The 16,002-nt window shown below is 37.0% G+C and overlaps 1 protein-coding gene across 4 annotated transcripts; it reads right to left on the minus strand.

The window, feature by feature from the left end:
• Positions 1–1,320: 1,320 nt before the first annotated feature.
• On the minus strand, positions 1,321–15,990 carry si:ch73-362m14.2 (NHS-like protein 2). Of its 4 annotated transcripts, none has more exons than XM_058759284.1 (5): positions 15,853–15,990; positions 8,311–8,473; positions 4,077–5,991; positions 3,844–3,982; positions 1,321–3,116 (listed from the first exon to the last, which is right to left on the minus strand). In XM_058759284.1, the coding sequence occupies exons 3-5, from the start codon at positions 5,908–5,910 to the stop codon at positions 2,849–2,851; spliced, it is 2,241 nt and encodes a 746-aa protein (XP_058615267.1). In that variant the 5' UTR covers positions 5,911–5,991; positions 8,311–8,473; positions 15,853–15,990; the 3' UTR covers positions 1,321–2,848. The 4 variants fall into 4 exon arrangements, 3 of the variants coding, with proteins under 3 accessions (XP_058615267.1, XP_058615268.1, XP_058615269.1); XM_058759285.1 differs by having other exon boundaries at positions 8,228–8,473; XR_009268112.1 differs by having other exon boundaries at positions 2,981–3,116; positions 3,844–3,998.
• Positions 15,991–16,002: the final 12 nt, after the last annotated feature.

The following is a 16,002-nucleotide window of genomic DNA, read 5'->3' on the forward strand; positions in this document are numbered from 1 at the left end:
ACTCATGAGAAATGTTACTAGGACAGTTGACATGGAAACTTGAAGCAATAACAGAGAATCCACCCTGAAAAAAGCAAAAGAGCACAGAAGACAGAAACACGACCCAGGATGTAGACAGAGAGACACACACACATAGAGAGAGAGAGAGAGAGAGAGAGAGCTCCACCTGATGTAAATCAGCTTTAGGTTGAGTTCCCCAGGAAAATTGATCGGCCTGCCTCAGTATCAGACCATGTTAGTCTGTAAATCCACAGTATAAGTAGGATACAGATCCCAGGAGTGACTGTCTGTATCCAGAACAATAAAATCTATCAAGGTAGCTCCAGAATCATTAGTGCGGATCCTCTGACCAAATCCTGGGAATATCATATTTCCAGAGTCTCATACATTCTGCAGAGCGTTTGCCATAAATCTGATGGACGTGTAGATAATCCCAAAAAGAGGAGACACCATGGTGGTAATTTGACTCTTGACATTAGTTTAACTTTTTTAACATTGGTATTTTCATAACAGTTCCCAAGAAAGAGACACAAACATGATGTGCAATGTTTTTGTAAATTTTAAATATATAAAAGCTGTTGGCATTCTGGCATTTTTTTTTTTTTTTGCAGCATACTATAATTGGGTGTGTGAATCTGTTTAAAAAATATTGGTGTATCATGGCAATTTTTTGCAGTTTGTCGGGTTGAATGTTTATCATTATCGCTAAATTACTGAATAAAGCTGTGCAATTTCCGGTATGCACATGAACGAGGTCAAAAGAAGTCTGCTTTGGACTAGTTATGAAGTTGTGGCGGAAATGACGCAGTTACTCTGGTACCGCATGCTAATAGGGATGAGGCTTTTTTTAGGCCAATCTAGAAGTTAGCATCGCCCTGGATTCCCTTGACAAAAACCCAACAGGATTTTTACACTGACTTTTTATTGCAGGAAATAACCAACAGTGACCAACAAAACTTCATATTCTTTCATCATGAAACACAATGTGCTCTCTAACTATTGCTATTAGCAGATCTTTACTGAATATTTACTGAAAAGGCTCTAAAACTCTTTTCAGGACAGTTTAGAAATATTTTTTCCTTTTTATTCCACTATTAAAATATTATCTACAATAAAAGTGATCTATAATAATAGTGATCAGAGGTGAGTATCAAACTGTAGTCCGTTACTGATTGCAGATTACTGAAAACTGTAATTAGTAACGTAATCTATTACTCGTTTTAGATAATGTAATCTGTTTTTTTAGATTACTTTTTTTTTTTTTATCTAACTTGTTTTTAAATGTACCATATTGATATGAAAAAACAAAGAGAAAGAAAATATATTCCATTTTTTTATATCAATGCCATAAAATGCATTAAACATTATATTACAGTACATTATATGAATAAACATTAGTAAACATTACATGTCCAAAGTCTTCCAGGTCTGAAACATTTTGGTCCAGAATCAACAGTTACTGAAGGTCACTGGATATGATGAGGACATTATTTTTCACAGCTGTACATCACCAGTGTTTAGTAACCTGCGTAATTATTTGTTTCATACATCATTCATGTAATCAGTTACTACCCAGCACTGATAGTGATTTTGGCCATCCAAATTTATGATTAAAATATGAATCTGTTGATAAAGACCTTGAAGAATTTTAGCATTTATTGAAATATTTAGCTACTGTATTAAAATGTATTTAGCACAAATCATAGGTCTATATATGTGTATAGTCTCACATAGTTATTTACACTGAGGTTAAGAGCACAGCATTTTGTGACATCTTTATGCAAACATCTTATTTTGTTCAGCTTGGGTTGTCTAACAGAAGTACCAAGACACAAGATCAACACCATTATGAATTAAAACTGAATTGATTGCTTGAGAAGAACCTTTTCGGCTTCATAATGCAATATTAAATGCATGCATGCTCTTGTTTATATTATAGTAAAGTTACCATGTCAAATGTGATGTGTGTTGTTATAGGAGAAATGTTTAAACTGCATTGCCTCCCCATAATGCAGCAAAAGCCAATTTTCATGCAGTATCCTATTCATGATAATAATAATAATAATAAAAAACAAATGTGAGAGTATTTGTCTCTCACGTGTAATAATCCCTTCAAAGTCAGGCTGCAGCAGGTGTGTGATGCTATTACAGTTTTACATCAATGCAACCTGAAGATTATATTAATTCATAAGGAATTATTCCTTGTTATGTCTGGCAGCTCTTCCTCACACATCCCACATATTTTTTTTAATATGATGAGATACATGATAGATACACTTCCTGTTTGAGATCAGCTTAAACTATATGCAATACTAAATATGCATTTCTGTAAACATGAAACAACTGAAATGCATGCAAAGGGTGAAAATACCGTAGAATGTTCTGAGAAACAAAAAAAAATATTCTAGAGTTACTTCTGAAAAGTAATTTAATATACTGGACATGTGCAAATCTACAGCAGAACATCTTTAAAACAGTCATTGATATACACTAGTCTTCCTAGTGGAAGGCAGGAAGTCCAAACACAACAAACTATTTATGTTTTAATATTCAGTAATATAGTGACGAGAACTGTAATATATTTTCTCAGGATAGCGTCTCAACTCTTAAAACATTTATATTTACATTAACACATAAAGCTATATTTGAATTTACAATTGTGAATCATTCTGTTTTCATACGTGGAAGATATACGTTTTAACTTCTACTTTAGATCTTATTCAAAACAAAAGCAAATATTTACAAGCCAGTTTCTTGATACTTTTAATATATTATTTCAGAAATTTTAACATGGCACTTTTGTCACAAACTAATTTAGATATAAAACATGACTGGGGAAAAGGGTGCTTTATGGACCATGTGACTGTACATAGCTATTTTTGCAGTGGGTCATGTTTTCTGCGATGGTAGCCGTGGGCTTGGAGCTTCTGAGGAGCTCTGTGGCTGAGATTCGTTCACTGCAACTAGCCTTGGCACTTCTTGTCCTTCTCAGAAAAGCCATGAAGTTGTCATTTTGAGAACTGGTTTTTGACGCTGCGCTGCCGAGTGTCTGAGTGGCCGGGTCACCCTGCTTGTTTTCGAAGGAGTCTTTACGACCCAGGAGCTTTCTTTTAGACCTGTAAAATGGAAAAATGATATAAGTACACTGCAAAAAATGCTTTTCTTACTTAGATTTTTAGTCTTGTTTCCAGCCAAAATATCTAAAAATTCTTAAATCAAGGAGGATTTTCTAGACAAGTAAGAATTATTGTCTTGTTTTCAGAAAAAAACATGTCAAAATTAAGTGAGTTCTTACTTGAAACAAGCAAAATAATCTGCCAATGGGGTAAGAAAAATAATCTTATGCCAAACAGAAAACAAGATTATTTTTCTTACCCCATTGGCAGATTATTTTGCTTGTTTCAAGCAAAAACTCACTTAATTTTGACATGTTTTTTCTGAAAACAAGACAATTTTTACTTCTCTAGAAAATCCTTCTTGATTTAAGAATTTTTTGATATTTTGGCTGGAAACAAGACTAAAAATCTAAGTAAGAAAAGCATTTTTTGCAGAATTTAGAAGCCAACTTCAAAACAAGACTGGAGCTGTCCTGGAAACAACAGGACACTCTTAAAAATAAAAGTGCTTCACGATGCCATAGAAGATCCTTTTTTGTCGTTCCATAAATAACTTTTAACATTTGAAGAACCTTTGGTTCTTTGGGGTGAAAGAAGGTTCTTCAGATTATAAAAAGGTAAGAAAGAGATGGTTCTTTGACTAAATGGTTCTTCTATGGCATCGCTGTGAAGAGCCTTTGAAGCACCTTTATTTTTAAGGGTGTATTTTGTAGCAGTGCTAATTAACCTGTGAATTATGGTGAACAGGTCCTCCGTTGTTTGAGATTTGGACTTGTAAAGAAACACATCATCTTCCTCTCCTACCAGTTGTAGAGGTCCAAGGTCGGGCATTCGGTCCCTCTTCTCTACATCGTAGGCTGGCTGATCTGTTGACATTAAGAACTGGATATGATGAGCATTGGTATATAGCAGTTTCACACACACTGAAAGATAAAATTCAGTCTATTACAGTTCTCTTACCTGGTGCATTTGAGTGCTGTTGCTCAATGACCATCGGGTAAGATGGAATTACGCCATATAGGGTAACATGGTACTGACTTGCAGAGATCGGAGACTTCGGAGACTTGAGTTTACTTGGAGACAAGGATTCGTCTGGGCTTTTCTGATCAGCAGAGTTATAATAAAATGAACTGTCCACAGCTGGTGTCTTCGTCAGAGGCGGCGGTGGGGCTCTTCGCTTCTTATGAAGTTCATATTGGTTAGAGCAGGTGGTTGTGCTGAAGGGGAGCACATTTGGATTCTGTGGCTGATGGGACTCTCTCATTGGCTGTGGAGAATGTCCTTCCAAAAAGTAGCAGTCCTTCTGCTGCTTCAGATGATGTGCTTGGTCAGTACTTTGAGATGGTACAGTTACTGTGGGTTTTACTTTGTTAATCATTGCGTAAATATCTTCCGGTCTCTCACTGGGTTTGACTGTCGCCAGTTCTGGATCAGAAGCCGTTCCAAAACGTGGCTGAACCATGGCATTGGGTGGCCACTTATTTCTCTGGGGCTTGGGAGCCACTGGAGGTTTGGCTTTTTGGTGGTTTGTAGGGCTTAAAGAGATCTCCTCCTCGATAACGTCCGCTGTAGTCTCCGGCGCATTCTCAAGATCTGTGCTGCTAACCGAGCGTAAACGCACGTTGTTCAAGTCCTCCTGAGTAACCACGGGCATAATCAATAAACTGTTACTCATCCTTTGCTTGGGTCTGGTGGCTTCGGTGCTGTCCGAGTAGCGGCGGTTTACTTTTGGCTGAACCACAGAAGGCTCTGGATCAGGAGTGTGCTGCTGACGTTCAGGGAGCTGAAGAGATAGCCTTGCGTTGCGGTTTCTCGCCCTTTGGCCAGGAATAACACTGGAAGGCTTATGGCGCATTCTGCCGCCCAGCTGAGAAGGTCCTGAGGACAGGACTGATTGAGTGGGTGTTTCGCATTGGCTTGCATAGCCACTCGATGGAGAGTTCGACCCGAAGCGTTTGGAAGGAGAGGAGATGGAAGGCTGGGAGGGCGAGGAGTGGGAAGAAGACGGGGATGTGTTTATTTCATAATTACCAGGGGTACCTTGGTTTATTGGAGTTGCCACGGACGGGCCCAAGCCCGACTTGCATGGTTCGCTGGATCGAAGCTCATTTAGTGCTCGGTGACTAGAGACAGACGTCTTCAGTGCCTTGCCAGGTGCTTCAGCTGTTGGTTTCTTGCTCTTACCAACTTCTTGCTTTGAGGTTGGAATGAGATCTGGCAGTATCATGACGTTTTGGGCGTCTTTTTTCAGAGGAAGCCCCTGTAATTTGTGTTCTGAATACTTCTCCGCCGCGAGCCTTTGCAGCGACACTGTTCGCACAGGTGGAGCCGGTTTCCTTTTGGCCTTCTTGAGGACAATGCTCCGGGATCTAGATCGCGGCACGGCATCCGGGAGTCGATCTCCCCTCCTGGCGGAGGTGCTGTCGCTGCCGCTGTCCTCTGAGCTGCTGCTGGGATATGAAAGTGCATAGCTTTCGCACCGGCGCCGGACCACACCAGGGTTGGTGTTGACAGTGGTGGAAAGTGACAAGGAGCGTCTGTGGAGCTCTATGTTACTGGTTGGTCGACTCCTACGCTCTTTCTTCACACAATCTCTATCTCGTCTTATCACGGCAGCGGAGTTAGTGGGTGATGCCTGGCTCGGCTCCTCTGGATCCTGGAACTGTGGAGGGGGTTTGATCACGTCAGGTGCCATCAGGAAGGAGTTCACGTTATCATCCCACTCGGCTGAAAAGGTGGAAACGTTCGGGCCGCACCAGCCTTGGGCAGAACATACCAAGGTTGTGTTTTCCATCTTCGATTTTAGTTCAGCACTTTCCCATGAATCAGTTGCAGAGATATTCCATTAGCTCCTTCAAGCTTGAAAATACACAACCTGCGGCGACAGAAAGAATAATTCATTGCAGGGCTGTGACGCTATAAAATAAAGGCAAATACTGAATCTATTTTCCACTCACTGTCCAAATGCTTTAAACAGAGTGGACTAAAAAGTGTGGAAGAGAAAATCTGCCCATCTTGGTCTTTGTTTGGCACATGAGTGGGTGTTTGCCATGGCAACAGTTACCTGTTAATCCATATAAAGACAGAAAGCAGACTCAAGAGAAATCTCAACTGTATTCCCACATGCTTTTATCACGATTGGCGACGGACAATGAGAAGCATGTTTGCTTTGAAGTTACTGTATACCAAAGGTAGTACAACAGCTAACTTTTCTGTATAATACATACTGTAAGGAGCCTTTTGCCTCAATAAACTCCTAATTTGCTGCTTATTAATAGTTATTAAAGTAGTAGTTAAGTTTAGGTATTGGGTAGGACTAGGGATGTAGAATATGGTCATGCAGAATATGTGCTTTATAAGTACTAATAAACAGTCAATATGTTAATAATAGGCATGCTAATAAGCAACTAGTTAATAGTGAGAATCGGTCCCTATACAAAAGTGGGTAACACTTTATTTTAAGGTCTCTTAACTAGTTGCTTATTAGCATGCATATTACTAGACTATTAGCTATTTATTAGTAATAATTAAGCACATATTAATTCCTTATTCTACATGAATTTATTCTACATTCCTAATCCTACCCAATACCTAAACTTAACAACTACCTTACTAACTATTAATAAGCAGCAAATTAGGAATTTAAGGAGGGAAAAGTTGTAGTTAATAGTAAATACGTGTTCCCTATTCTAAAGTGTTACCCAAAAGTGTTACCCAGGCTGGCCTTTCTGTTGTAAATAAAATAAATGAAAATCTATGCTTTGCCAGTCTTGGAAATAAAAATGGGCATTTAAATTCCATTGGTCACACTTTATATTAGGTGGCCTTAACTACTATGTGCTTACATAAAAAAATAAGTACAATGTACTTATTGTGTTCATATTGTATTGCAAAACACTTTTGCTGCTATTGAGGTGGGATACGGGTAGGTTAGGGACAGGTTTGGTGGTATGGGTGGGTTTAAGGGTGGGTTAAGGTGTAAGGGATGGGTCAACAGTGTAATTATAAATGTAATTACAGAAATTAATTACAGATGTATCTACATATAGGTATTTTTTAAAATGTAAGCACAATGTAAAAACATGTATGTACACAATAAGTCAATTTAAATGTAAGTACATAGTAGTTAAGGCCACCTAATATAAAGTTCCATTTGTTATATATCTCCCCCTCAATCTCGTGCAGCCTAAGGGGCCTTGGGCAAAAAGAATATACACATTATTAATATAATATTAATTAAGTGATGATGTCAAGTTACACCTCTTTGCTGGAAAAATAACAAAACCAGAACGATCGCACAGAATATTCGCACTCTTCTCATACCTTTCAAAAGAAAATGACAACATTATTCAAAACTGAAGTCCATTTATCTATTTAAAAATCCTTATAGTGTCTCAGACAGCCAAACGTACCAACATCTATGTGAATGCATTCATTGTATTCACTTAAAACAGAGTCAGGCCATTACTAACTACATTTAAAAATGCAAGGACATCTTTAAAATGTTGCAGATGCAGTATGTCTAAGAGAAGAAATAGAAAAGAAGGAATAGAAAATACAAAGACCGAATCTAAAATTGAAGCTATTCCACCCTACATGGTTTCCCAATTAAACGAGACCTGTAGAGTGTCCTAAGCTTCTTGCTGAGAAGGACGCCATCAACCTGATGCTCGCTCTGAAAATGATACCAAATGTTTACACCTGCTTTTCTATTGCTCAATCCTCGACAACCTGTCGCTCTGTGTTTATAATCAGTGGTATCACTGACCAGTGGTCGACATGAAAGTTGTCACGAGCGCTGTTACCAAAGGAATCTTCAGGAATTCAGATCAACAAAACACTGAAAAAAAAGCACACATCTTGCTCCTCACATGCTCCTGCGTGTGCATTGTGACGTTGTTGCTTACGGCCAGAAATATGTATGTTTTGTAACCATACTGATGTGCATGACACCCATGACAGGTTGAAATAACCATGCAAAATACAAGGCTAAATGAACCCGTTTAAGAAACGGCGAAGTTGCATGACCAAAGTCAGAGGTCACTTTGCCAAAATACACAATATTGCTGCAGAGGACAAACGTCACAGACAAAGGCATGGATTCAACAAACCTTTAAATGCAGTAAAGCACATTTCCCAGATCTCTGAGGATGGTCAAACCCAATCGTCCTCAAAATCGTCCCCTTCGTCTTACCTTTCATTCGCTCTGGACACCGAGCCGTGCCGTGTGATGCTGTTCCCACTCTATCGCTGTCTCTCTCTAGCTCGCTGCTCTGGCTCAACGCATTCACATGCTGTTACCATGACGATAGGAAGTGGGCTGCTTGCTTCCTCTCTGAGTTCAAGTTCGTTGAATGCTGAGTGAGGAGAGAGAGAGAGAGAGAGAGAGAGAGACATTATATAAACACCAAATCCTCAGAGACACTGGAAAATTCACTGTGCTGCTTGTCAAAAACAGCTACATACCCAGCCATAAGTCAGAATCCACGATGAAATGAAATTTCAATACAATCCACTGTAACCTATATTATATTATCGATCATACTACACCTGTATGGATTAGCAATTACTCTGATTATTATGGGGTGCATTAACGTAGACACAGTGATCTCATAGTTGATATTAGGAATAATGTTATGTAACATTTAGTGATGTTGAAATGAATAGGACCAATGCACCAGTTGTTTCGATAAAACAGACTGTCCTCACTTTGTGCAGCATTGCAGTATGGTATGAAAACAACTCAAAAAGATTGCAGTCACAGTGATGCATCTCATGCATATCACTGCAGGTGTCGTTCTCACAACTGAGCGAGTGAGATTTGAAGTCAGATCCACCCATTTTCAGGAACACTGCAAAAACAGGCATTTACCATTGTTCTGCATTTTCCACATTTCAACAACAGAGGTGGTGTGAGTACATGTTTGAAGAGGTGTGAAATATATAATCATTCCGTATTACACAACTCAGTTGCATAACAAGCCCGTTTCATCGTAAAACTTCATGTGGTAATACTCAGTGTAGCCTTGCACTTAACAGCATGAGCGAGCTTAGACCATGAGTGCTTGAGGATGTTTTACTATTAGTACGGAGGGTCAAACGGGGTGATGTATAATCATAGATGGTAACGGTTGCTGTAATCTCAGATGCCTCGTCCAATTTGATTTATATAATCATGTAAGAAGATCCAAGAACAGAATTCACATACAGCTGATTGAACTACAAGGTTAGTTCTTAAGTGTTGACTGATGAGGTACACGTAAATGCAGTGTCTTTTTTTTCCAATGCTGTGGCCAATAACTGTTTATTTACTGTGCAGCCCATCCTAAGACTGAGATGGTCAGTTTGTGCCTGATGGAGAAGTCCATCATAAGGTTGAGATGTAGGCATCTCTCTAGCTGTCTGGATGGAAGCCGCAGCAGTTCATCCTAGTGAAGTCCGTCGTGAAAGGCGCAAACATTGATTGTTGAACCCCTTCGTTAGATGCTCGGCACAGGCTGCAGTTTGAAGTCTTCGGCCAGTAAAGCATAGCAAAGGGAAGTGTTGGGGAAGGTTACTTTTAAAAGCAATGCATTAAAATATTGCGTTACTCACTAAAAAGTAACTACTAATTGTGTTACTTAGTTACTTTTTATGAAAAGTAATGCATTAAAATATTGCGTTACTCACTAAAAAGTAACTACTAATTGCGTTACTTAGTTACTTTTTATGGAAAGTAATGCATTACAATATTGTGTTATTCCATAAAAAAGTAACTAATTGCTTTACTTAGTTACTTTTTATGGAAAGTAATGCATTACTATATTACGTAATTCCATAAAAAAATAACTAATTGTGTTACTTAGTTACTTTTTATGGAAAGTAATGCATTACAATATTGCGTTATTCCATAAAAAGTAACAAATTGTGTTAGTTATTTTTTATGATTAGTAATGCAATACAACATTGAGTTACTCCCTAAAAAAGTAAGTAATTGCATTACTTAGTTACTTTTTATGGAAAGTAATGCATTACTATATTGTGTAATTCCATAAAAAATAACTAATTGTTACCTAGTTACTTCTTATGGAAAGTAATGCATTACAATATTGCGTTATTCTATAAAAAGTAACAAATTGTGTTAGTTATTTTTTATGATTAGTAATGCATTACAATATTGAGTTACTCCCTAAAAAAGTAAGTAATTGCATTACTTAGTTACTTTTTATGAAAAGTGATGCATTACAATATTGCGTTATTCCATAAAAAATTTACTAATTGCGTTACTTAGCTACTTTTTATGGAAAGTAATGCATTACAATATTGCGTTATTCCATAAAAAAGTAACTAATTGCTTTACTTAGTTACTTTTTAAGGAAAGTGATGCGTTACAATATTGCGTTATTCCATAAAAAAGTAACTAATTGCTTTACTTAGTTACTTTTGATGGAAAGTAATGCATTACAATATTGCGTTATTCCATAAAAAAGTAACTAATTGCTTTACTTAGTTACTAGGGCTGGCACGGTACATGTATTCGTACCGAACCGTCACGGTACAGACATCTCGGTTCGGTGCATGAGGCCCTACGACGAATACAGGCAATTCACCCCCAATCCAGAAGGTGGTGCCCGCAGTAATGCAACGCTGTTTGATAACCGCCAGCAGAATAACAGCGAATGCCATGAGTTGCGCACTTGTAAACAAAGCACCCTAGACAGTGACCATGTGCTGATTCTGCACGCGTCTCTCACATAGACTGACAAAGGAGTATACTTTAAAGGCTTGCGCACTCAACTGTTTGCGAAATGGAGCTTTGTGCTCGTGTATCCTACCTCATTCGGCACAAATCCAAATATTCCATAATATTTCCATATTTGCGATGTAACGTATCTGAATGCTAAACTATTATTTATTATGTAAATGATAGCCTTTGTACTTCAGTCGCGTTCCAACGGTGACACAGAGGCGTGCACGCTGATGTTTGGCTCACTGTATTTTATTTTGATAAAGTACCAACTGCGCTGTCAAGTTAGCAATACTGGAACTGATGTGTTGTGATCACTTCAACTGTTTCCTTATACTAGCAGAATCAACTTTAAACACTTATTGTCTTATTAATAATCACTGTATAAAGGTCTGCTTTGATTTGTGTACACTCACAATGAAAACAAAACAGATTTTATATAACGTAATAATATTTAGTATTTTCACATCTAGATGGAATTTGTTTTATTTGCACTACTGTCTGTTCAAAATAAATGAAAAGAAACAGAGCATAGTAAATTTTTTTTTTTTTTTTTTCTGTTGTACCGAAATCGTATCGAACCGTGACCCCCGAACCGAGGTACGTACCGAACCGTGACATCTGTGTACCGTGCCACCCCTATTAGTTACTTTTTATGGAAAGTAATGCATTACAATATTGCGTTATTCCATAAAAAAGTAACTAATTGTGTTACTTAGTTATTTTTATGGAAAGTAATGCATTATGTTACTTTTGCATTACTTTTTCTCATTTGGGCTGGGCTAGTTCAGTTTCAGTCCATGTCCTCAGTCATGGGTGCTGTCCCACAGTTGACATAATTCTTCTAAAACTGTCACCAAAGCCACAAACAAAACAAGAGACACTCCCTTCAAATAGAGGAAGCAGATTTGCTCAAGCGCACAGTGACAGGAAACACAAAGCTTCGTTTCTAGATTGCATAAAGATGGGGTGAACTAATGGCCAAAATCAACAAAGTACCTGGGGAGGATCTGAAACCACAAAATATAAGGACTACACCCAAGAACAGCAGCTTCATTATTCAGAATTAGTTTGATTAGCTTACACTAAAGGAATAAAACCTGAATGATTTTCACATTATCTTTGCTAATTATAAAATTTCAGTTAAGATAAAAAAAAATTCAAAATAACAGTGAAATAAGTAAGAGAAATAAAATATTTTCTTAATTTAAATATAAATTTAATCTAATCTAAATACATATATATATATATATATATATATATATATATATATTCTGACATTTGTATTTCAAAACTAGATTTAAGGTTAATATTATTATTATTTTGAACTTAAGACCCATTCACTTCAAAAAAGGACGCTGCAAAAACTGTAATTTAAGGGACATCAAGACAATTTCAAGCAAATTCAAACATAAGGTGCACAAACAATTTGTGTAAAATTATAATATGCTGTCCCTTAATGTCTAAAATATCCCATATTATCATGGGATGTGACATGTGCCCTACTGAATGACAAACAAATAACAAATAACTGAATGACTTTGCTACATCTGCATGATTATGAAATAAAGTATGAGAGATGCCGAGGAAATGTTTGGGTTTTGTAGTCTGATTCTTGACTGGGTGTTTTTGTTTTTTATTTTTTTTGCTATGATACCAAAGTGTTATTATTGTGGTTGTTAGGGTGTGTGTCAAAGTCAAATGTCAGCCTCCAAGTGTCTAGGAAATTCTGGTCCCTCACGATGGGACATGCTTGAAGACTAAAGATGATGGTTTTGATTGCATGTTTTTGTAGTCGTTCTCAGTTTGCTCAAACACTTACTGTACAGACAAGGTGCAAAAACAAGTCTGTTTTAAAACAATTTGGATTAATATTAAGTGTACTCACACATGCATTAAAATACTGCTAGATTAGTTACTGAATCAGTAACTGGGACACATTTGGTATCTATTTGTTTAGTGATAAAACTGGAACAGATAGCCGTTCACGGAAGAGATGCCAGAGAGATGCCAGTTTTCAGATTTTCAAGGGAATATTTTCACACAAAAATGAAAATTTTCTGACCCTCAAGCCATCCAAAATGTAGATTTGTTTCTTCATTGGAACCGATTTGGAGAAATGTAACATTGCATCAGTGTCTCATCAATGGATGCTCTGCAGTGAATGGGTGCCGTCAGAATGAGAGTCCAAACAGCTGATAAAAACATCACAGTAATCCACAAGTGATCCACACCACTCCAGTCCATCAGTTAATGTCTTGAGAAGCCAATATCTGCGTGTTTGTAAGAAACAAATCTATCATAAAGACATTTGAACTTTAAACAGTTGTCCTCTCACATCAAAATCCACCCACATGTTTGTTTTGGACTGTTATCACTTGTAAATGATGCTTGCATATTTTTCTCCCGATTCAGATGAGATGATTTTTTCACTGGAGAAAGCGTTATTATGGATTACGGACATTTTGGATCGAAAGTAACATTGTGAAGTTAAAACATTTTTATGAAAGATTTTATGTTTATCAGCTGTCTGGACTGACGGCACCCATTCACTGCAGATGATCCATTGATGAGCAAGTAATGTAATGCTAAATTTCTCCAAATCTGATGAAGAAACAAACTCATCTACATCTTGGATGGTCTGAGGGTGAGTTAATTTTCAGCAAATTTTCATTTTTGAGCGAACTATTCCTTTAAAAATAGACTGAAATGTGGAGGATTCAGGCTGAAATATCTGAAGATTACTTAAATAGTGGTTTTCTTTAAGTAAGACAAGAGAGAGTGATTCAGCCGCCCGTGGGAAATACACGACAGATCAAACTAAACTATAAGCATATATATCAGATACGTATAAACTCAGTGACTAAAAGACAAACATTATTTTTGACTTGGGTCGGGAGACTGGGGTGTGGGCGCCTTGAATTGTAGGATATTCTCAGCTGGATTAATTCTGCTCCCAATTTCCTCTTTGTGATGTGTGAAATCTATTAATATCTATAAAAGGAATACTAAAAATATTCATTTTATACGTCAAATAAATGGCTTAAATGATTGAGATGATATTTCAATATTTAATGGCAAATTTGACGATGTAGAAATATGTGAAACAAGGCTGAAATGTATCAGTCAGTGTGCAGTTTTCTCTTAAAACAATTTAATGACTTATAATGTAACCAGCCAAAATAATAATAAAGGCTCTCTAACCCTTTGTACCAGAAGAAGTGCCTTGGACTTTTTTTCTAATGTTCAGTGTAAAGCATCTTTGCCTTCAAGGTCTACATGTTCACGCCTTCCCTTGTAATCAAAGTCATATCTTCTTGAAAAAGTCTGTTGATTGTGCCATTTTCTACTGTTTGGGCTACAGGAATGCTTTGCTAATGTAATTGACTGCTCATGATGTTTAGGAATATATAATACATTATTGAAGATGAATTCATCCTAAATGTTGCTGACAAATAAAAAGAAGCCAAAAGATCACATTTGCATCAGCCCTGGTTATAGTTGAATGTGACTTTGCTGCCATCTGGTGTCAACTCCATCAACTCCAATCAGCACCATGGCCAGCACCAGCCCATGACAGCTTTTGAGGAAACATCTATTATTTTAAATATCATTTCAGGATTAATAAATATTACTTTTTGGCCTGCCTTATGCAGAGTTTTGTCTAATTAATTATTTAACAAAAAATTTAATTAAAGTTTGCTAATGTTCCATGTCTATGGAAAGATTCGGTAGTAGTTCCAGTATCTAATGTTTACACAGTGGTGTGATCATTCTTCTTTAAATATTAATGTTCTTAAAACAAAACACATCTAGACAAAATATATATTTAAATATATGCTGTAAACAGTGAAGCTGTTGTAAATGTGTATGTATATAAAGGAGGCCAAAAGTTATATGGGTAGAAAATATATTCATATAAATATATTTTGAAGCATTTTGGAAATTGTTTATTTTTTTGGCCAACTTTAAAATATATTTTAATGTATATTTGGCCATATGGGGATATTTGAGGAAATGCTGCTGAGAAAAAGCTCTTCATTTCATGTTTTACTTGGGCACACTTTGTATTTGTAATATGGATGTCTGCTTTTAAAACAGGTGTTGTCAAAAGGTGCAATAAGATAGTGGGGGATTGATCTGACTAATATGACACACGTGACAAGATAGTCAGCCAAGAAGACTAGTTAGTCCTTTCAGATACTAGTCCAACGAGTTTTGGATGAGATACAAACTTCCTCAGTGTAAAAGCAATATCTCTTTATTCCTCTAGTGATTACAGTTAAACCATTGAAATAGGCTACAGATGCAGATTGATTATTCCTAGCATCTTATGTTTCATACTGAAAAATCAAATGTACCCTATTTGTGACCCTGGACCACAAAATCAGTCATAATAGCCAAAAATACATTGCATGGGTCAAAATGATTGATTTTTCTTTCATGCCAAAAATCATTAGGATATTAAGTAAAGATCATGTTCCATGAAGATATTTTGTAAATTTCCTACCGTAAATATATCAAAACTTATTTTTTATTAGTAGCCTAATATGCATTGCTAAGAACTTAATTTGGACAACTTTAAAGGCGATTTTCTCAATATTTGGATTTTTTTTGCACCCAGATTTTCAAATAGTTGCATCTCAGCCAAATATTGTCCAATCCTAACAAACAATACATCAATGGAAAGCTTATTTATTCAAGGTTTTACCATTTGTATAACCACATTTTTACTACAAATACCATGGTTAAACTATGTTTAAGTCTAGCAAAACCATGGTTAATTTGTGGTTACCATCGTTTAAGTAGCCATGTTTTTTTTGGGGTTTTATTTGTAGTAAAATCATGGTTATTTTTCGTAATGGCTAGTTTTGTGGTCCAGGGTCACATTTAAAGCCACAGCAGTTAAATTTAATTCCATTTCAATTCTACTTTCTCTCACATTTTAATCACATTTCTGTTTGCAGCCACATATAACGCTAGTTTGCCGCGTCGAGTCAAGCCACTCACGTGTTGGCGTCAGAATGCTCTCCAGTGGAAGCGTTCTGGTTTGGTCGCGTCGCGTCGCGTCGCGTCGCGGTCGATGGGTGTTTTTGTGATTGTGAAAGCAAGGGCTGTGCTGTATTTCTGTACACATGCTCTGAATCATAGCGCAGACCG

This window comes from Onychostoma macrolepis, chromosome 21 (assembly GCF_012432095.1).
Source record: "Onychostoma macrolepis isolate SWU-2019 chromosome 21, ASM1243209v1, whole genome shotgun sequence".
NCBI lineage: Eukaryota > Metazoa > Chordata > Actinopteri > Cypriniformes > Cyprinidae > Onychostoma > Onychostoma macrolepis.